We start from the raw sequence: 23,773 nt of genomic DNA on the forward strand, positions 1-23,773 counted from the left end.
TGAACATTCGTATACTAACAAATTGGATAACCTAGAATAAATGGATAAATTCCTGGAAATATACAACCTACCAAGACTACATCATGAAGAAATAAAAAATGTGAACAGATCAATAAAGGGTAAGGAGGTTGAATCAGGAATCAAAACTCTCCAATACATAAAAATCCAGGACCAGATGCTTTCACTAATGAATTCTACCAAACATTTAAGGAAGAATTAATGCCAATTCTTCCCAAAATCTTCCAAAAAAAATGGAAGAGGAAGGAACACTCCCACATTCATTTTACAGGGTAAGCATTATTCTCATACAAAGCCAGATAAGGACACTATAGGAAAAGAGAACTACAGGCTAAAATCACTGATGAACATAGATCCAAAAATCTCAACAAAATTAGTGAATCAAGTTCAACAATAGATTAAAAGGATCACACACTATGGTCAAGCAATATTTATTCCTGTTGTATAAGGATGCTTCAACATACACAAATCAATAAATGTAATACACACATTAATAGAATGAAAGATAAAAATCATTATGATTATCTCAATAGATGCAGAAAGATCATTTGACAAATACCACACCCTTTCATGATAAAAACACTCAGCAAGTTGTATATAGAAAGAACATACCTCAATATAATAAAAGCCATCTATGGCAAGCCCACAGACTATACAATATACCACAAGAAAAGGTTGAAATCTTCCACTCTAAGGTCAGAAACAAAATACCTACGATGCCCACTCTCACCACTCCTATTCAACACTGTACTGAAGTTCTAGCCAGAGCAATCAAGCAGGAAACAGAAATAAAAGGTATCCAAATTAGAAAGGAATAAATTGTCTTTATTTGCAGATATATGATCTGATATGGAGAAAATCCTAAAGATTCCACCAAAAAAACTTATAAATAATCAATGAATTCAGTAAAGTTGCAGGATACAAAATCAACATACAGAAAATGGCTGCATTTCTATATATTAACAATGAAATATCTGAAAAAGAAATAAAGTAAATAATCCCATTAACAATAGCATCAAAAATAATAAAATACTTAGGAATAAATTTAACCAAGGAAGTGAAAGATCCCTACACTGAAAACTATAACACTTTGATGAATGAAGATAAAAATAAGTGAGAGACATTCTATGTTCACGGACTGGAAAAATTAATGTTGTTAAAATGCAAAAGCATCTATAGAACAATGCAATCTGTATTAAAATTCTAGTGGCATTTCTCACAGAAATAGAAAAAAATCCTAAAATTTGTGTGGAACCACAAAAGATGCTGAATAGCCAGATAGTCTTGAGTAAGAAGAACAAAGCCACTTCCTGATTTCACTTCTTGATTTCAAATTCTAATACAAAGTTATAATAATCAAAAGAGCTGGTACTGATTTAATAACAGGAACATAAACAAATGGAAAAGAATCAGGAGCCCAGACGTAAACCCTTACATATATGACCAGCTAATATTTAACAAGGCAGCCAAGAATACTCAATTGGGAAAGGATATCTTCAATATATAGTGTTGGAAAACTGGATAACCACATGCAGAAGAATGAAATAGGACCTCTTTACACATTTTCAAAAATAATTCAAAATTAAAGATTAAAGATTTAAACATAAGACTTGAAACCATAAAACTTCTAGAAGAAAATAGAGCAAAAAGTTTCTTGGCATTGATTGGGGCAACAACTATTTGAATATGATACCAAAAGCATAAGCAACAAAAGCAAAAATTAGTAAGTGGGACTCCATCAAACTAAAAAGCTCCTGCACATCAAAGGAAGTCATCAACACAATGAAAAAGCAACCTATAGAATGTGAGAAAATATTTGCAGTCATATATCTGATAAAGGGTTAACATCCACAATATAGAAAGAACTTATACAACTCAAAAATATCTGATTAAAAATGTGTATAAGATCTGAATAGACATTTCTCCACAGAAGGCATAGCAAAAATGGTCAACAAGTACATGAATAGGGACTTAGCATAATTAATAATCAGGGAAATGCAAATCAAAATCCAATGAGAGATCATCTTACATCTTTTAGAATGGCTATCATCAAAAAGACAAGAGATAACAAGTGTTGGAGAGGACGCAGTCCCTTCTGTACTTTTTGAAGAATGTAAATTGGTACAACCACTATCATAATCACTCTACAAATATCTCAAAAAATTAAAAATAGAACTACAGTATGCCCCAGTAATCATACTTCTGGGTATATATCTAAAGTAAATGAAAGCAAAGATACAGAAGAAATATCTGCACTCCCATGTTCATTGTAGCATTATTCACAATAGTTAAGAGTCTTAACTGAGTGTCTTTCAGTGGATAAACGGATAAAGAAATTGTGGTACACACACACACACACACACACACACAGGATGTATATACATACGATGGAATATTATTCAACCACAAGAAAGAAGGAAATACTGCTATTTAGGACAATATGGATGGACCTTGAGGGCATGATGCTAAATGAAATAAGTCAGGCAAAGGCAAATACTATATCACTTATATATGAGTCTAAAAAGGTGATTTCATAGAAACAGAGTGGAATTGTGGTTACCAAGGCTGAGGGGGAAGGGTGGGAGAAGCAGGGTGATGTTGATTAAATTAGGGTATAAACTTCCAGTTATAAGATGAATAAATTATAGGATCTAATGTACAGCATGGATATTATAACTAATAATACTGAATGCCGCTTGAATGTTGCTAAGAGAATAAGATGTGAAATGTTCTCACCACAAAAAAAAAATAGTAATTATGTGACATGATGAAGTGTTACAGTGATAATCATTTTGCAATATATCAAATCAACATGCTTTACACTGTAAACTGACACAATGTTATCTGTAAATTGTGTTTCAATAAAGCTGGACAAAAACTGAACAGGGAAGTGAGGAGACTATGGAAGAAGAGGGTTTGTTATATAACAAGTAAACCCAATGTGTTGCGTAAGTTATCTAGCACAGCATCTGGGGTTTATAATCTTTACAAATTTAAATATTAAATGGGAGTATTGACATAGAATTGAGCTTCCTACCTTAGCTGAGTTTCTTCCTGACAAGTCAATCGAACAATTTAGCGGGAAGAGCACATATTCAAATTATCTATATGGCTTTAAATCTCCCCTCTGTCATTTACTGATTGTGGACCTGAACTCAGAGCCTTAGTTCCCTTATCCCTAAAGTGTGGATAATAATGCCTCCTTTGCAGTGTTACATTGCAGATTAGACATGAAATATACAACAATTATCTTTTTCTTCCAGGATTCAAGTTAAGGTAGAGATATCACACATCTTCCTCTTTTAAATATGCCTAACCTTTAATTTCAAAATAAATTTAAGTCTGTGTTCTCAGGAAAGGACTTGGCCATACTGTCCATTCAGTTTTTCTAAACTCTGAACATGAAGCTTCTTGATAATGTCTGCTTAGTTTTCTTAAATTTTCCAAATCCAATTTTCTCTCTCTAGGCACAGGGCCACAACCCTACACCAAGCACGGAGCATCTTTTACTTTTTTTACCTTCTGTGACTCCAAACTTTAGGACTGATATCTTTGCTAAGTTTAAATTTATCTCAACTAATTTTTCTCAGTAGAAGCATTTCCTGCTTCAATGTTGATCAGAGCCCAATCTCTCACTTTTGTTTTCTAATTCCTTCAGAGAGTGTTTCTAACTTGTTTATCTCTTTTTATCTCTTTCTGTTTCCAAGTTCCTTTTTTCTACAATTCTAGACACATAGCATTAAGGATATTTTGAGGATCATTTTAGACCCTTTTCTAGTGTCCCTGGGTGTTCCTTGGGCACAGGGGCAGTGTTTTTTAATGGGGAGACATCCCTAAGAAACTTCCCAACTGTTGCCATTTTAAATGAGATGATGGTCACTGGCCCATGATGACAGTGTAATTGAAATAGACTAATGTACCAGGGATAATTACTTGATTTCTGGAATTTTGTCTGATAGTAAAGGGAAGTAAAATCACACAGATGATTCTTATGGATGACGGAAGTTTATTAAGAACATGTAATCATTTACTAGCTACATTTACTAGCTGTATGATATTGATTTTCTCATCTGTAAAATTGATATAGTAATTGGACTTACCTCACAAAGTTGTTTTTGAGGATTAACTAAAATACAGATAAGGTGTTTTAGTGGAGTGCTTAGCATTCAATACATGTTAGCTATTGTTATGGTATTACAAGCCTATGACTTTCACATCTGTAATGAGCCTGTAGTTTAAAAATACTTCTTGATATTTCTGAAATATTTTTCTTCAAATGAATTACTACATCAACCAGTGATCCTAACCAAACTTATAATAATAAAGAAAGTGACCTACCTATTTGGGAGTGTCATGAATTAGTGGTGTCTGGTTACTGAAGTCTTTTTAGCAGTGTCTGAGCATGAACTCATTTTACTTTTGCATCTCCGTTTGCATTCAAATCAGTAAATCCCAAATTATGAGGAAGAACAGGACCTGTAACCTGTCTTTCTTGGCTGTCTAAGTAGCACCCAGATAGGGCAGAGAGAAAAATCTGGTTTCATTCATTGGGATTTAGCACCAATTAACAGGAGTGGCTCAGGATGAGGCATGAATCACTCACACAATTCTTCTAAAGGTTAACTTAGTGGTGAGTGGAGGAAAAAGGACACTTGTTTCATTTAAACAGGGCTAAATAATACAAAGCCTTTCCTGACCATGGGAAATTAGGTTGAATTTCCTTTTCTTTGAAGTTCTTCTGCCCTTTCGGTCCACAACATACAATTTAGTCTTTAATTGTGTCATGCTGTTCAGTTTCATGTGTGTTACTCTCATCTCTCCAAAGAGATTAGAAGCAATTTGAGGAGAAAGATCATGTTTCCTTTTCTACAAGATTCAGGTGCAAAGAAATGTAGACCTGAACAACCATACCATTGGGAAAAAAGGTTGTTTAGTTAAATTGGGAAAACTTTATGGAGAGTAGATCCTGGGTTCCTACCTAACATCACACAGAAAGGTGGCCTTTAGATACATTGAGGACTTAGTGTAAAAGGTAAAATTATAAACTTAAATGAAGAAAATATAGTAAAATATTTTTATGACTTAGAAAGAGGGAATGTCTAACCATGAGAGACTCTTGAATACTGAGAACAAACTGAAGGGGTCAGGGAGAAGGGAAGGGGAGTGATGGGCACAGAGAAGGGCACTTGCTTGGATGAGCACTGGGTGTTATATGGAAACCAACTTGACAATAAACTATGAAAGGAAAAAAAAGAAAGAGGGAATGCCTTCTTTTAAAAAAACCTTTAAAAACAGAAACATAAGACAAAGAAAATAGATGAAGATGATTATTTCAATATTATGGATTTCTATTTCATGAAGAACAACATGGTCCAAATTAATAGAAGAGAGAATGGATAATTATAATTTCCTCAACCAGCAAACTGTTCATATCTAGGAAATATAAGGAACTCCTGGAAAATAACACTAACAAAACAAAATAATAGAAAAACACATAAAGAATAGCTACAAGCAATTTATAAAAATGAAAATTCAAAAAGCTAACAAGCATATTTAATAATGTACAAACTCATTAATAATTAGAAAAATGTAAATTAAATCACAAAATATATAACTTATTGCCTGTTAGGCTGGCAGAAATCAGCAAACCAAATAATACCAAGTGTTGGCAAAGATATAGGGACATAGGAATCCTTATGCACTGCAGATGGGCGTGGACACTGGGTCAGCTATTCTGAAGAGCAATCCAAACCAATTAATCAAATTAAGTGTATACACACCCAGTGACCCAGTAATTCTGCTCGTAGAGCTTGCACAGATCCATAGGGGGGACAAGTAGGAGGTTATTTAGTGCAGCATTTCTTGGGATGATAGGCAGAAGATAAAATATAGCAGAAACACACTATAAACCATTATGTAGTAGCCAATAGCAATGAATTAGGTGTACATTTAGCAACATGGATAGAGCTTTAAAAAATTTCTGAGTAAAAAGGTATAAACAAAAAGTGATGCCATGGACTGTTTATTTCCCACCCCCAAATTTATATGTTTAAATGCTGACCCTCAATGTAATGGTATAGGAAGTGGGGCCTTTGAGAAGTGATTAGGTCATGAGTGGGGTTGGTGCCCTTATCATGAGACCCAGAGAGCTTTTTATGTCTGTTCTCCACTATGTGGGGATACACCGAGAAATCTGCAGTCTGCAACCTGAGAGAGGGTCCTTACCAGAACCTGAGGAGGCTGTTCCCTGATCTCAGACCTCCAGCCTCCAGAACTTTGAGAAATCAGTTTCTGATAAGCCACTCATTGTTTGGTACTTTGTAATAGTAGCCCAAACTGACTAAGACAAATGATTTGTAACACAAAGAATAAATTAAAAGCATGTTCACACAGAACAACAAAAAGCATTTTTACAGGAATGAATACAAACAAAAGAATACATATGAAACAAAGAAGGGCTACCTGCAGAGGAAGGTGGGTGGGGGTGTGTTGTGTGAAAAAATGAGAGTAATAAATAATGACAGCCCTGGAAGGGCCTTGCATGTGCTCTGACTGTAATGTGTCATTACCTAACTCAGCCTTTGCACCTGAGGCTCCTTCACTGCTAGAAATGCATGATTTACTGAAACTTAAAAGTCCACTTTCAAACACAGTTACTATCATAAATGTACCTCTGCATTTGTTCACTTCCATTTATTTATTTGTTTATTTATTTATCTATCTATCTATCTATCTATCATCTATCTATCTATCTATCTATTGCAAGTAGGAGAGAAGAGCAGAGGGAGAAAGAGAGAAAATCTTAAGCAGGCTCCAGGTTCAGTGTAGAGCCTGACATGGGACTTCATACTATGACCTTGGGATCATGACTTGAGCTGAAATCAAGAGTTGGACACTTAACCAACTAAGCCACCCAGATGCCCCAATTCTCTCACCTTTAGATGAGATGGTTGAGTTACAAAGAGTGGTTTATTATAATCACTGTTTATTAGAGTGGAGATGGCCTTCTCTCCCCATCGCTGCCTACCTATCCCAGTAGACACCGATTCAGTGGGTCTGAAGTGGGGCCTAGGAATCTTCAAAGTGATTTTGATGCAAGTGTTCTGAAAATAGTCTTGAGAAATATTGAGGGAAATGATCCACAAATCCTTTTCTTCAGCATTATTTTACAACAGAAAGAATATCATCTGACTTACCAAATTCTCACTCATCTCCCTTAAGTCCTTAAGGTGGTATATGTTGTTTTGTCCAGAATTACTATTGACTTGTAGATCTGAAATTTTAAATGTGCCATGATAATACTCCATTTTCTGTCCTGTGATAAAAAGGAAAAGTAGGAAATTACAAATTAGATTTCAGGATCTAAGACACAAATATAATGGGGCTAGTATAGAGTCTTGAATTATTGTTGAGATTTTTTTCTAATTTATCTTCTTAATAAATATAATGAAAATAATAATTTTTATGTTAATAATAGCTGGTATTTATTGAGTGTGTACTATGTTGCCAAACACTATTCTGGTCACTTTGTATATATTAATTCTTTTGGTTCTTACTCTACCTTCCTAAGATTGGTGTCACCTACATTTCACAGGTGAAGAAAGTGAGGTACAGAGGTGTATGTAACTTGCTGTGTGATATACAACTGGTAAGTGGCCTGAGGTAAAGCCTAGACAGCCCAGCTCTAGAGCTGAAACATTCAATTCCTATATTGTCCCTTGCTGAGGTGAAATGTATACCACCTCATACTCTGCTAGAAGTAGATGTAAATGAATTACCTTGTGAGTTTTGATTTGTAATGGGAGAGCCAGGCAAAGTAAGAAAGACAGGAAAAGAAACGGAAAAACTGTCAGAGGTAGGAGATAAGAACAGTGTAACTGGGGTGAATCAAGCCGATCTCTACTTGGCTGCTGGGAAAGGTAAGAAAACAGAGAGCAGTGGAGACTCCTAAGAAATCTGGTAATCTTAGGGGCGCCTGGGTGGCTTAGTCGGTTAAGCATCCGACTTTCGCTTAGGTCATGATCTCGCGGTTCGTGGGTTCGTGGGTTCGAGCCCCGCGTCGGGCTCTGTGCTGACTGCCAGCTCAGAGCCTGGAGCCTATTTCAGAGTCTGTGTCTCCCTCTCTCTCTGACCCTCCCCTGCTCACGCTGTCTCTCTCTCTCCTAGAAATAAATAAAAAATATATATATATAAAAAAAGAAATCTGTTAATCTTAGGAGTATGACCTTCTGGGGGTGGGGAGCAAGAAATTTACAAAGAGTTAAAGACAGAGAATGGAGCAACCTCAGAATAGCATCTCTCCTTAGGGAGCCAGGCTTAGGAAGGACACAGTGGGCACATTGGGTTTCCCAGCTACGGACCTAGGAAAGACTCAGAATGATACATTTTCTAGGTGTGAAATTGCTGGGCTCTGTAGTGCTTTTTATTTTGGTCCCCTTAATACTTATCTATATAATCCATACCATTATCAAACATTATAGTCATAATAAAGGGTCTTTTGTGTGGTCAAATTTAATGACCTGAGAATCTTTTGCCATTAGCATAAACTACAGGTGGGGTTGTCATAGAAAGCCCAGAACTGTGCTCTTAAAACCTTTAAAGATCATAATAGATTTTCTCCTTCCCACTTTCCCCACCTCAAGTCTGAGGAAGATGACAATAGGTGAGACCATTCAAGTAAGAGGCTTGAGCTAGTTGTTTTATCATACACATCTGTGTGAGTGACACTTTGGAGATTTGTCAAAAAATGTTAACACCTTGCAGTCTATGCAGAGAAAGATACAATTTAAAAAGAGTTCTCAAATGCATTGTTTGTGTGATTATAAATATATCAGGCAATTAAAAAATACCTGAATATCATTTAGGAAAGAATAAAATTTTCTCCAAAAATAAGTAATATTTATAGCTTACCAGTTATTTCAAAATTCATTATTTCATTGAACATGTGTTTTTCTTTGGCCTTTGAAATGTTGGTGGACAGAATGATGAATAAATGAGCCAATTTTAATAATTAATTGAATAAATAATTTATCATAGTTTTCCACTTGAATGATTAGAGTTGCTTATGATTACCAGTAGATTTGTTACTGCTTTTTAATTTTTTAAAAATCTTTTTAGAGAGAATGAGAAAAGAGTGTGTGAGTAGGGGAGAGGGGCAGAAAGAGAAGGAGAATCTTAAAAGTTTTTTTAATATTTATTTATTTTTGAGAGAGACAGAGAGACAGAGCATGAACAAGGGAGGGGCAGAGAGAGAAGGAGACACAGAATCGGAAGCAGGCTCTAGGGTCTGAGCTCTCAGAACAGAGCCTGATGTGGAGCTTGAATCCATGAACCACGAGATCATGACTTGAGCGAAGTCTGACACATAACCAACTGAGTCACCCAGGTGCCCTGAGGGAGACTCTTAAGCAGGCTCCATGCTCAGCACAGAGCTCAGTGTGGGGGTTGATCCCATGACCCTGGGAAATCAGGAGTCAGCTGCTCAACTGGCTGAGCCACCCAGGCACTTCTTTCAGTTGTCAGTTTTGATCTTTTGTGTACTCTTAAAATAATAGCAGATTGTGAGCTTCAAGGAGATAGGAAACTGGTCTGTTTTACTTAATGCTGTATCTTGAGTCAGCCAGAAAAGTACTCATATATAATAGACATTCAATAATTATTTCTAGATAAAATGAGTGAAAAAAAATTTTAAATTCTAAATGCTAGTGCAAGTACAAAAATGCTTTTGCATAAAATTACATTTTCATATATACGAATGAAAGTTTGCAGAAAAATGAAATCAAGCTGAGTGAAATTCATCATTTTTACCTACCAGAGGCTAACAAGTGAGCCAGGAAACCGATGGTCACTGCCACCACTGTCAGTAATAACACAATGAGAAGGGCAATCATCCATGGTTTCAAACTTCTGCTCCGGGTGCCAAATCCTACTGCTCTGTGAACAGGAAAACTCTGCAGTTACTCTTACACTGTAGCAGTTACAGGGTAACTGGTTCTCTGGCTCTCCTTTGGATAACAGCGAGTTGCTTTGGTCTCCCTTTTCCAGCAAGAAGACACTTGTTTCCGATTTTCATCAAGGTCATCTTGGTGTGAAGGGAGGTGTTAAAAAGATCAGGGTCTGGGAATGTACAGTATTGCTCTTGGTTTTATTTCTAGAGGCACTGGCTCTCTGTGGTGGCAGTCCTGACTTATCTGAGCAACAATAGTGCTAATGACACAAGAATAGTGCTAATTAGCACAATAGTGCTAATTGTGTCAAGTATTTGTTTGCCTGTATGTTAATCTAAACTAAACTTAATTGTGAACTCCTGAATGGGCTGGACTGGTACTGTGCATCTTTTTATTATTAAGATTTAATAAGGTGCCTGGTAAAGAGTAGGAATTTTATAAATCCATGAGAGGAAGATATTAGGCCAGCTTTATATATGAAATAACAGAGACTGAGAGAGAGGACACTTGATTAAAGTCAAATGGTTTAAAACAGTCCTGGTCTTCCAACTCATTTTGTAGTCTCCTTCTCTACAGCTTTCTATTATAATCAACTTTATTTACCTCTTTCATTAGAACTTAGCTTTGGGTGGGTATGTGTTGATAAACCAAACTCTTTGGGGGCAGAATGTATTTTTCCTTTACAAGATTTAGTACAATGCTTTGCACTGAGTGCAGTTTTATTTTTTATATTATTTATTTCATAAAAAATTTTTTTATGTTAAAAAAAAGTTTTTTTATGTTTATTTATTTATTTTGAGAGATACAGAGAGTGTGAATGAGAGAGAAAATAGAGAATCCCAAGCAGGCTCCACACTATCAGCGTAGAGCCTGATGCAAGGCTTGATCTCACAAACCATGAGATCATGGCCTGAACTGAAATCAAGAGTCAGATGCTTAACCAACTGAGTCAACCAGGAGCCCCTGCACTGAGTGTAATTTTAATAAATATTGGTTGATTTCTAGGAAAGTTTTTGAATATTGACACACATATATAAATATGAGCATAAAAGTACATTGATCTAAATAATTAAGAAGGTAATAGTTTTGGCATAAGCAATACATTTACCTAATAAACCTAGTGGAGCTTGAGAGGCTTGAATTCTGTTGGGTATAGAAAATATTGACAATGTGTACATTGACTGATTAAAAAGAATCTAGACAGCTGGCTGTAGAGAGGCAGTATGTCTTCCAATGGACAAGAGCTAAGGCGCCAGAATATAATAACAAGCAGCTCTATGGATTGTAACATTGCTGAGCCTATTAAATGGCTTAAAACCTAAATTCAGAAGTTAAGGATAACTTAGAAACTATGTGGTAAAATGTAACACATTTTCCAGGTGAGAACACTGAGGCCCAGAGATGATTAAATGACCTCTGATGTAATAGAACTAGCGGTCATCTCAAAGTCATGCCTTCTAACCCCCAGGGCACCATTTTTTTTTCCTGCAGTGCCAGACTTCCACTCCACTGAGTGCCTTCTCTTAAACTGATTCTTTATTTATATATTCATCTATTCACTCACTCATTCACTCATTAAGGGCTTTCAAATCTGTCTTCTTATCACAGCAGAGTTTCTCTGAATAGGACAAAGTGATGACAGGAAGATTACATCACTGTTATAGACTGAATGGTAGAACTCTGAGCAGAGGACTTGTTCAACAACCAATGGTCCACTGCTTTCAGTGCCGTGGCAGTCATATCTACAAATCCCATACAAAGAACTGTGAACATCTGGGCAGGGGGAATGGTGATCAACAAATAGGGCTGTTAGGTTCTCCTTTTGAGAGAACCGCTGGGGAATAACAGGTATACAATGCTACATTACAAAAGCTGTAGGAGCTATAGTTTAAAGTCACAGCTATTTAATCCTGTATGAATACACTGTCAAGTCAGCATCAACTTTTATGAATAATATGAACAAGAGATGCATGAAAGCCAATATGCATCATTGACTTTCCATTCTGGAGAGGTCCTGCTACTTATTTGCATAATATCACCTCAGATTTGGAAAGAAATAGGCTTAGTAAAGCCTTGGGAATCTAGCCTGATTGCAAGTAGAGCTGCACTGCACCATGGGGCCCATGCATTTTTTTCCTGCTTCACTTGCACCATAAAACAAACACTGATGTATTAATTTTCTATTGCTGGGTAGCAAATTACCACAAAGTTAGCAACTTAAAGCAATACTAACTTATTAGCTCACACTTCTGTACACGTCATGGCTGAGTTTTCTGCTCAGGATCTCACAAGGCTGAAATCAAGGTGTTGGTTAGATAGCTATCTCATTTGACAGTTGTGATCATTTTCTAAACTCACTTAGGTTCGAGGTATAGCTCAGTTCTTTGAAGTTGAACTGGGGTCCCTATTCTCTTGCTGTCTATCACAGGCCTCTCTCTCTCTCTCTGTCTCTCTCTCTCTCTCTCTCAGCTCCTAGATTCCACCCACATTCTTTACATGTGGCCCATTCCATCTCTACAGCCAACAGTGAAGGATCAGCCTCCCAGCAAATCTCTCACATCCTGAATCTCTCTCCACGGAGAGCCCAGTCCTTTTCAAAGATGTCACCTGATCACAGTAGAGCCACTAAGGACCATCTCCCCATCTTAAAGCCAACTGACTTGAGACCTCAATTATATCAATTTGCAGATATACATATCTGCAAAATTCCCTCATAGTAGCACCTAGATTAGTACTTGAATGTCTGGGAGAAGGAATGTGTATAGTGGGGGATGGGAATCTTAGAGGTCATCTAAAACAATTTATCATAGATGGAAATAAAACTTTCAGGAAAATGGACAGAAATCTCTATAGCCTTCAGAGAAAGCATGTGATATTTAATTTCTAATTTTTGTGGTGGTGGTAGAGAACTATTTCATTAAAAGGGAATTCTATATTGAATGTACAATTAGAAGAAGACTAAGGGATATTTTATTCAATTGAAAATTTGGGAGAATACAAAATAACCTCTTGGAACTTGAAATGGAAAGGAAGCTGAAAGTAATCCCTGTTTAAGACCTAATCGGCATTCTGCATTCCTTTAAGAAAAGGGGCAAGCACAGATGATACTTAATTCAGAGTAACACAATTTATAATATGTATGAAATCCAATTGATCATATTCATGAAACCTTCACTAAATTTGATTATTCAGTGTTTAAAAGGGCTTATGCATGACATCATTTTTCCAATGATGTCGATGAAAATGTGATAATTTGAATAAGTTTGTGACTTTGCTTTCTGCAGTTTGTAGATTGAAAAATACACACCGAAAAATACACACCTTGAGGAATATATAGGGCAGTTTGAACTGTTAATGATCTGAGTTGGGATATTCTTCAGTAACCAAACTCTAAGCTGAGGACTTTTGAGTCAGCAGAAGACATCATAGACCTCTTTATCCACATGGATTTTCCTTTTTCTAGAAAGGCCTTCCCTGAAGGCAGCAACTTAGGCTCACTCTACAGTCAACTACATGCCCATTATCATTTTATCTCTAAGCTCTAAGTCTTTCCATTTTCAGGATCAGTCTTCTGCCTTCTTGTAGATACATGTTATCATTATACAAATGTAAATGCATGTGGTATCATTATTCAAATGCCAACTTGCTGACAGGTTATGTTCCCATAAATCTTCATAATGACAGTTTCTTGAAGTTTAAAATATACTATCTGATTTTAAAAGAAATTATTGGTTAACTTCCCAGGCCACCTACTAGTCTACTAAACTTCTAATGTAACTGGAAAAAAAGGTGCTAAGTGCACTAAATTCAGCATTTGGTGCAGAAAACTTTGCTGCTCTTTTCCTAGCATGGTGAGCATCACTGGAGGAAAGTTGTTCTAGAGCCAACGTGCCAAATTCTCTTTCTGGCAATGAAAATCGCCATTCTCTTTATCCCACTAAAGTCAGATGTTTGCTACAGAAGGGCAACATTTGTGATGAACTAATATATTCTGACCTGTGAATATCTGAGTACTCTGGGACTATTTTGTTTAATTTAATTTAATATTTTTTGTTAAGTGTTTTATTTTAATTCCAGTATAATTTAAAAAAAATTTTTAACATTTATTTATTTTTTTGAGAGACAGAGAGTGAGCAGGGAGGGCCAGAGAGAGACGGAGACACAGAATCCAAAGCAGGCTACAGGCTCCGAACTGTCAGCACAGAGCCCAGTGCAGGGCTCAGACTCATGAACCATGCAATTATGACCAGAGCTGAAGTTGGCCACTTAACCAACTGAGCCATCCAGGCACCCCTAATTCCAGTATAATTAACATATAGTGGTATATTAGTTTCAGGCATCTGATACAGTAATTCAACACTTCCATACATTACTAAGTACTTAATCATAGTATGTGTACTCAATCCCCTTCACCTGTTTCACCCATCTTCCACCCCCCTCCCCTCTGGTAACCATCAGTTTGTTCTCCATAGTTAAAAGTCTGTTTCTTGGTTTGTCTGTCTGTCTGTCTCTCTTTTTCCTCTTTTGTTTTCTAAATTTCACATATGAATGAAATTGTATGGTATTTTGCTTAGTATGATACTCTCTAGCTTCATCCTTGTTGTTGCAAATGCTAAGATTTCATTCTTTTCTATGGCTGAATAATATTCCACTGTGTGTGTGTGTGTATGTGTGTGTGTGTGACTTTTCTTTATTTTTAAAGATTATTTATTTATTTATTTTTTAAATGTTTTATTTATTTCTAGGAGAGAGAGAGAGACAGCGTGAGCAGGGGAGGGTCAGAGAGAGAGGGAGTCACAGACTGAAACAGGCTCCAGGCTCTGAGCTGGCAGTCAGCACAGAGCCCGACGCGGGGCCCGAACCCACGAACCGCGAGATCATGACCTAAGCGAAAGTCGGACGCTTAACCGACTAAGCCACCCAGGCACCCCAAGATTATTTATTTATTTTGAGAGAGAGAGAGAGAGAGCAAGGGAGGGGCAGAGAGAGAGGGAGTCAGAATCCTAAGCAAGCTCTGGGCTGTCAGTGTGGAGCCTGACATAGGGCTCGATCTCACTAACTGTGAGATCATGACCTGAGCCAAAATCAATAGTTGGATGCTTAACTGACTGAGCCATTCAGGCACCCCTGCCTCCTCTTTATCTATTCATCTATCAGTCGACACTTAGGCCACTTCCATAATTTGTCTATTGTAAATAATGCTGCAGTAAACATAGAGGTGCATGTATCCCTTTGAATTTAGTGTTTTTGTATTTTGGGGGTAAATACCCCAGAGTGGAATTATTGGATTATAGGATGCTTCTATTTTTAACTATTTTTAACTTTTTGAGGAACCTCCATACTCTCTTCTACAGTGGCTATTTAAGGATGATCATTTACTACTAACAGTGATAACAAGAGCTACTATGTAGCTGACTTAGTATGAGCTGTTGGTATATTGTCACACTTTATCCTCCAAACATGCTTCTCAGTAGAACTATGTATCATTGCTTTACAAGTAACTAACTTGCTCCGTTTATGAAGCCAGTATGCAGAACTGGAACCTAACTTTGGCTCCTGTGACTCAAAAACCCATTTTTCTTTGTCACATCAAACTCCTTTCTGAGAGTGATTCATATGTTTTTTTTGGGTGTTTTTTTTTTTTTTTTTTTTTTTTTGGAACAGGCTTCCTATGAACTCAAATGAATAATGTGTAGTATTTTCAAGCAGTGTGAAAGGCAAATGAAGAGTTTTAGGAAGTGAAAGTAGAGGATCGAGCAGAGAGACCACCCACCCTCATTGTGGTTAAGTCTGAAATTTATTTTGCTTTCACATCTTCCTTTTATTGGCTTTACACTTTGATGAATTCTCAAAAAGTTAGAATTCCTTTCTCTCCCTTCCCATAGAATCTCCTATAAAAGTGGCAGAAGTCATCTGGAGGAGGCATAGGGGAGGTAGGGCTGATAGAATGATAACCATATTTGGGGTTGTCTGTAAACTTTGAAGGCTTTTATCTAATTTGACACTTTTTTCATACTGCTACAAGTTCTCTATATATTTTATTTCTGGAAATGTTATGTGTATAAATATCCTCTTACCCCAAAGTGTGTAAAATATTGAAGATAGTGGAGAAAGGCATATGTAGCATTGAGGCACTTCTCCAAAAATGTTCCCAGGTGGTGGGGGAAAGGGGGTTTCCCATATTCAGATAGGTTTGGAAAAGTGGGTTAAATAAAATTATAGAGCATCCTCACTTCTAGAAGTCTCAGAATCTGGTTTTAAATGGAGGTAAATATGAACAATATTTCTGTCTTAGTTTTGTATATATATTCTGTTCACTAATACAATGCCAGTGCCTCATACATTTTCTGACCTTTAGCAGAATCTTCAATACTATTTATCAGATTGAACTGAAATGTTTTTCAAATTACATTTTTTTATTTATTTATTTTTCAGTGTTTGTTTATTTTTGAGAGAGTACAAGTGGGAGAAGGGCAGAGAGAGGGGGACAGAGGATCCTAAGTGGGCTCTGAGCTGACAGGCTGAGAGCAGTGAGCCTGATGTGAAGCTTGAACTCACAAACCAGGATACCATGACCTGAGCTGAAGTCGGCCACTCAACCGACTGAGCCACCTAGGTGCTCCTCAAATATATGTTTTTTAAAAAAACCCCATCATATCTACTGATACCCTGTGAAATTCTAATATTCTACAGAACACAAGTTTGAGAATGTAGCTCTAGATATATTTATGCCACTGTGATGCTCCATGGAATGCTTGTCTGGAGGTTAAAAAAAAAAAAGAAATGAAGAAAACTTTTGATATTTCCTTCTGTGTTTAACTCCCAGATATGGGAGGGACAATGGGGGGAGGAGCAAAATTGAATAAAACACCATTGTGAGTCCAGAGCAAAGAAAATTTTCTCTGGAAAATGTTGAAATTATTCAAGCTGAACTGAATTCAGGGGTGGCAGGGAAGGAAAATTAGATCCCAGAAAAGAGAAAACTACTTCTTCACCTACCTAAGGAAATGTCTTCACTCTGGTCCCAGGGATGGAAATTGGGCACACTGGCAAAAAATGAGCATGACTAAGAATTTTAAGGCTGGAAAAGGAGAGCATACACTAAAGGGGATTGAGAACACCTTTCCTGGGTTCCCCATGGATACTTCATCCCCGTGGAGGGAAACTCCCACCTCCTGCCACTTCCCTGCACAGTCACTCACGCTTAATCCTGTCTGGCTTGCTAAACTGGATTCAGTCTAACGTCTTTTAGCTCTGTCTTTTCTCTAGCAACTACCGAACCCTAATGAGTGAAATTAATTTCAGATTCTTGTCCCTTCTAGATCTTCCTGTCTTGATTTAGTAAGAGGGCTTTCCTTGGCCATATTCTGAGAGGTTAGGCATTGAACTCTCTTCCATCTTCAGATATAGGCAAAAATGAAGGTTCATGGTCCTAGCTTATAGCTGCAAAGCCTTTCTTAAATATTTTTGAACTTGGACTTCGGGTTCAAGGGGTAAAGCACAGTCACATGTTAGTTTAAATTAATGCACTATCATTGAACTAACTTCTCATTGGAAATGGTATAGCATTAATGATAAGAAACTCGCTTCTGGAGCCAGACTACCTGAGTTCACATCCTAGTCTTGCCATTTGAAGCAAAAGTATTTGACCTTTTTGTGTTGTAGTCTTCCCATTTGTAAAATGGAAATGAAATTAACACCTACCTCATTGGATTTATAAAGCAGTAAGTATATTAATTCATGTAAAGTGACCAGCCCATAGTAAATACTATATAAATGTGAATTACCATCACTATTTTTATTATGATTATTATTATTACACACTGGATAGAAATCAGCCATGCTGAGACAATGGGCATTTTACTATGAAAATTGTATGCATAGGTAATTTTGAGACCAGTAGCATTTTAGATTTTAGGATCATCTTGGAATGGCCCTGCAGGAAAGAGCTTAGATAGGAGGGGTATTAGAAAATATGCCACAAATGTTTAATGCAGTATTAATTAAAAAATGTGTTCCACTGTGGCCAAGAGTGACAATAAAACAGAGATGCTATTTTATAAGTACAATATTAAAGTGGGAATAAGGGATTGATTAACAAAACAGAAACTTGTTATGGAATATTATGCTTTACTAGAAAAGATAGCACCAAACGTTATGTGGTGTGTGTGCATGGGTGTTTGTGTGTGTTATGTGTGTGTGCTTGGTACAGTCCTGACATGTTTTTGGCACAGGATGCAGTCCCACCTGTTAAAGTTTGTAAAATGTGTTAGCAGGTTAGAGGTGAAGATCTAGGCTGGCTGCTATGCATGTGTGAAAAATAAATTGTATTCAGATGCCTTGGTCAGAGCATTGTATACCATAAATATGTCCTAAGAAACTACTTCTAAGAATTGATCAGTTATTACTGTGTTATTCCTCTTTTGTCCTTTTGTTTGTCTGTCTATTCAACTATCTGTCCTTCTGTCCATCTATCCATCCAACTTTCTTTTTTCACATTATTTTATTGAGCCTCTATTTTGTTTTAAGGCATCATGCAAGGCTTAGAAAAGCATGGATGAATAAGACATGGATTCTACCCTTATGTAGCTCATGTACAACCCATAATGTTTTTGTTTCACTCTGTGCCATGTGATTGAAAATAACAAAGTAGTATAAACTTCTTTTCTATAAATATTTAAAATTGCACAAATAATAAATTTCCATTAAGATAACAAAAATGAGTACTAAAAATTTTGATATAAAAGAAAAAATATATTGATTTTTAGTCCCAATTCTTGGCATAGAGTTCCTAAATCCTTTGGAATTTCCTAAGTGATATGAGCACCAGGATAATCATTTGTTCTGTTTGATCTTTAACCTTGGTTCCTGACACAGAGCTCTTAGATCCCTTGGAATTTCTTAGGTGATAGCAATGTCCTTTGTTCCAATGGGGTAACTGGGTGGGCTCCTACATAGCTTCAGGATGGGGACTAGTCACCAGAAAGATCAAACTATGGTTACAAGCTTGGAATTTCACTTGGACAAAAACCCACACAGCTGGTATCAGAAGTGTTGTGACTGTGGTAGTGATATAGGAAAGGAGTTTAGTAGTTTAGTAAAGCAAAACACAGGGAGTTTTTCTGAGATAAAGATTTAAAAGTTTTCCTTTAAGTCTTCACCTGCCCAGACAAATCCTCTGCAGCCATCCTCTCCCTTTTAGCATCACAAGACTTTGGCTTCGGTCCTTGCATTTAATTTTTGACATGTATCTTGAGAGGTTTATGAAACTTCTCTGAATTTCGGTTTTCCCACTTGTAAAGTGGTGTTAATAAATACTATCCAGAGACATGAGGCAATAGAGTGAGTAAATGAAGGACTCTAGCACATATCAAATTCCTACCCTGGGTCAGGAATTTTCATGTGAGGTATGTCATATAATTCTTGACACAGCTTTGTGGAGTAGGCTTTCTTATCTTATCACAGACTCACTAATGAGGAAAGTAAAGATCAGAAGGCAAACAACACAGGTACCAGAGCTAAGGGAAAGGAAGTCCTTAACTGTCTGACTTCAAGGCTGTCTGTCCCATTTGTAATCAGACCACTGTGATCATGAATGTGAAAGCCTTTAATAGTATATTATTCCAATGTTGCTTATCTTATTTCCATATCCCCACTGGGTCAGTTTCTTGTCATTGCCCAAGATGTTTCACAGGCCCAGCTGTGAATGTACTGGGGATATAGGATGGTGTGTACAGCTTGAGTTTAAAGTCACTAAGATCTTGGGTAACTTTCCTTTTCTTTAAAATAGGGTGATAATAGTTAACTTGTATGAGGATTATAGATAATGAATGAGATAATGTATGCAAAATGATTCACATTTTGAAAATAGATAGTAAATAGCAGATATTATAATAATTACAAATAAACTACCACCCAGTAAGGATTCATATACTTATCTGATTATAAATTCTTAACATCTTGGTTTCCTTTATGTACATATCTGCCAGAATGCCTATTTTTATCCATAAGTAAATTATTCCCTATATGCCACATAAGTGGAAAAGTAGGAAAGTAAAACAAAGAAGATACTAGCCTTTAAATTTCGATGATATGAATACATATTTCAGTTTATTGACTATAGAAAAAACCCAACTCAGTGAATCATTTTTAGCACTAAGAATTTCTTAGTTTTTTAAAAGTTTTTTTAATGTTTATTTATTTTTGAGAGAGAGAGATAGAGTGCAAGTGGGGGAGAGACAGAGAAAGCGGGAGATAGAGAAACTGAAGCAAGTCCCACGCTCTGAGCTGTCAGCACAGAGGCTAACGTGGGGCTCGAACCCACAAACCATGAGATCATGACCTGAGCTGAAGTCGGTAACTTAACTGAGCCACCCAGGCACCCCTCTTACTCAGTTTTTATATGAAAAAACAAAGTTATTTTCTCTTGAAACTTATCAAAAAGAAGGAAAAGCAGGATATCCTAGTAGTTAAGCTCAGATTCTGGCTCCCTTGGCCTATAATGTAGGGTCAGTTAACTTTTCATCTATACAGTGGAGATAATAATGACATCTAATCATAGGATTGTGAGAATAAGTTAACTAATATGATATAGTATGCATATGGCACTATGAGTTGTTGAAAACTAACGAAAAAGTAAAATTTAGTTGCTAATTAACACACAATTTAGTGATCAGTAAGTAACATGAATGTTTTAGTTTGTTATCTTGGTTTTAACTCTGAAGATATAGTTTTTGAATAAATTAGAGAGTAAAGTTGGCAAATTAACAAGTTGATTTACATGAGTATTCAAAATGAAATTAAACTTTAAATCATCAATATTTATAAAGATTTGCCCAGGACTATCTTTTTCTCTAACGGATGATAATGAAGGGACACCTGGCTCAGTCAGTTAAACATCTTTGGCTCAGGTCATGACCTTGTAGTTTGTGAGAGTTCGAGCCCCACGTTGGGTTCTGTTCTGACAGCTCAGAGCCTGGAGCCTGCTACGATTCTGTGTCTCTCTCTCACTCTGCACCTTCCCCTCTTTTTCTCTCTCTCTGTCTCTCCCTCTCTGTCTCTCTCAAAAATAAATAAGCATTTAAAAAATTTTTAAAGGATGATAATGAAGAGGAGGAACCTAATTTTTACATTTATTAATAAGTAATATTGAAAATAATGAGCTGTAAGAGAAGAACAATGCCAGATTTCTGGGAACAGGACAGTAACCTCAGATGAGTCATTTGGTATTTTATCTTTTATACAAGAAATAATTGACATTTTTAAGTGAATGAATCACCCAGTTAATAAATTTATAGGAAGGAGTAGAGGTATGGATACTGCTAAAGGCAAATGCAAATGCGTATTCACAGCAAAATCCGAGCACTAAGCACTATCTCTGAAATGCAGAGAAGATGGTCATGAAACAGAGAAGTAGCCAAGGTTCAATATAGGAGAAACAGCAAAGATATGAATCAAATATATTTTAAGAGGGTGTCCACATTATATTTCTTGTTAATAGGGAATCGTGAGCATGGCTATAAAACATATTATAGAAATACTGTAGGTGAAACAGAGGGTGTCATAGTAATTATTAAGCATTTGCTTTTCTTTAATCCTTGAGCTTGCCTATTAGTGTGACCTGCCATCTCCTGAGAATCTTCCAAGTCCTGGATGAGTGTTCCATGAAGTTACCTTAAAGAAACCATACACATTCACTTTCCCACCCTCTCTTTTCTTTACCAAATGTCATGGATATCCAGAACAATAGCACTGACCCTCAATATTACTCCTAAAAATTTTCCCCTTAAACCAAAAACATTTCTGTAAACACACAAATATTCATAAGAAAAGAGGACTTTTGCTATCTATAATCATGATATTTTTAAAAGAATAATTTTGGGAGTGTGCAATATGAAAGTTTGGAACTACTGCTTTAAAATATCATGACTTCCAGGGCGCCTGGGTAGCTCAGTCAGTTAAGCGTCTGACTTCGGCTCAGGTCATGATCTCACAGTTTATGGGTTTGAGCCCCACATCGGGCTCTGTGCTGACAGCTCAGAGCCTGGAGCCTGCTTCAGATTCTGTGTCTCCTCTTCTTTCTGCCCCTCCCCTGCTCATGCTCTGTCCCTCTCTGTTTCTCAATAATAAATAAATGTTAAAAAATAAAATATAAAATATCATGACTTCCATAAATATGAAATATGCATTTTCAAATTCAATGAATTTTAGTGAATAAGCAAAATATTATGCTAGACATTTACATTTGTGTACTCATTCATTTTCTCAACAAATATTTATGGAGTGCTGCTCATGTGTGAAGCTTTGTAGACCCTATCTAAGGATCTCAGTGACCCTTTATCAATTCACTACAGGACTGGTACAGATATATATTTTATTAGTGGGGAAGGAAGCCCCATGGAGTTCACTAACTTAGTGGCTGATCTCTTAAATTTCCTGATTTCCTTAATGGCTGATCCCATCTCTGAAATTTCCAAGTAAAATCCTTGCCACCTAGACAGGCTGTGAGAGTGTGGGAATATTGGACTTACAGGTTGTGGACGGCAGCTCTTATACTCCATCATCATACAGCTCCATAGATCCAAAAAAACCACTTAACTTCTGTTCCCCTCAGATTCCTCACTTTAAAATGGGAGTTGACAAAACCTATTCTGATCTCACAAGGGTGTCCCACTAAATGAAATGACATATGTAAAAATGATTTGAAAATGGCATAAATTGAAGCAATGGTGAAGTATTATTGTCATCATGGATGTTTACAATCACTGCTTTAAATCCATATGAAGTTATTCCAAGGAATATTATATTTTCCTCTCCTTTTGCTCTTTTGTAAAACAAAATGAAATAATTCAGGGTTTTTGTTTTTTGTTTTTGTTTTAGTATTTAATAGGGGAGTTTTAGGGAATAGACAGGTTTGGGTCTCCCGTCTCCCTTCTTCACACAGAATTCCTAGGATTTCTATGAAGGCATGTGTCTCTGCAACTATGAACCTCCCAATCCATATTAACTCCCAGGACTGACTATAAGGTATAAGGAAATGCAACAAAGCAGAAAATGCTATAGTAGGTAACTTTAGTCAGATTACTTAAAGGGAGCTTTCCTTAAAACAAAGGAACACCTTCCTCACCTCCCCAAACCAGATTCAATCAGAACATAATGTAATACAGTTTTTCATTAACTTCTAAAATCCCAACCATTGAACCTCGCAACATGAAATAATGCTAAGAATGATTTTTAATATAAAAATATTGATTTCAACTACCAAGATTAATTAATCCAGCTGTTATAATAGTTCCAGAAATCTCATAAATCCATGCAGATTGAACTCACTGAGAACATCTTACAGGCAGTGCTCTGACATTCAGGGAAGCTAGATACTGACAGACGGTAAAGCAAATAAGTCATTTGCTAAACAAAACTAAACTTACCGATACATCATCTGCAGGAGGAAGAATATGGTCTTGAAGGTCTGCACCCACTGAACTTGACTTTCTAATCAACTGCATGTCATCTCTAGATGTATTAGAGGTCTACGGCTGGAAGAAATTAAAACAAATTACAAATAGTTGAAATGAAACTAGTTAGACAAGTCTGAACAGAGAAGCCTCAACCCATAGGAGTGCTTGAAGAAAACAGCCCCAGAGATAGCATAGTCCCAACAAGAAAGCAACATATTTTCTTTTGGTATTGACTAATTTTGTTAAAGGAAGAGAAACTGGTTAAGAGGATTTGAATGAGAAGTACCTTAGGAATGCGCAAGGATTAAGAATTTAAAGAAGATTATTGGTAGGTATACAAATACCTTAAGG

General features: G+C 36.5%; 1 protein-coding gene across 1 annotated transcript in view; it reads right to left on the bottom strand.

The window, feature by feature from the left end:
- Positions 1-23,477, bottom strand: part of TMPRSS11A (transmembrane serine protease 11A) — a 49,938-nt gene extending 26,461 nt beyond the window's left edge. The window contains exons 1-3 of the mRNA XM_077750933.1: positions 23,393-23,477; positions 9,830-9,951; positions 7,215-7,333 (exon numbers count right to left, since the gene is read on the bottom strand). Coding sequence (XP_077607059.1) covers positions 7,215-7,333; positions 9,830-9,951; positions 23,393-23,403 — 252 coding nt within the window. The 5' untranslated portion in view covers positions 23,404-23,477. The remainder of the gene's footprint in view (positions 1-7,214; positions 7,334-9,829; positions 9,952-23,392) is intronic.
- Positions 23,478-23,773: the final 296 nt, after the last annotated feature.

This window comes from Crocuta crocuta, unplaced genomic scaffold (genome assembly GCF_008692635.1).
Source record: "Crocuta crocuta isolate KB4526 unplaced genomic scaffold, BGI_CrCroc_1.0 scaffold1, whole genome shotgun sequence".
Taxonomy (NCBI): domain Eukaryota; kingdom Metazoa; phylum Chordata; class Mammalia; order Carnivora; family Hyaenidae; genus Crocuta; species Crocuta crocuta.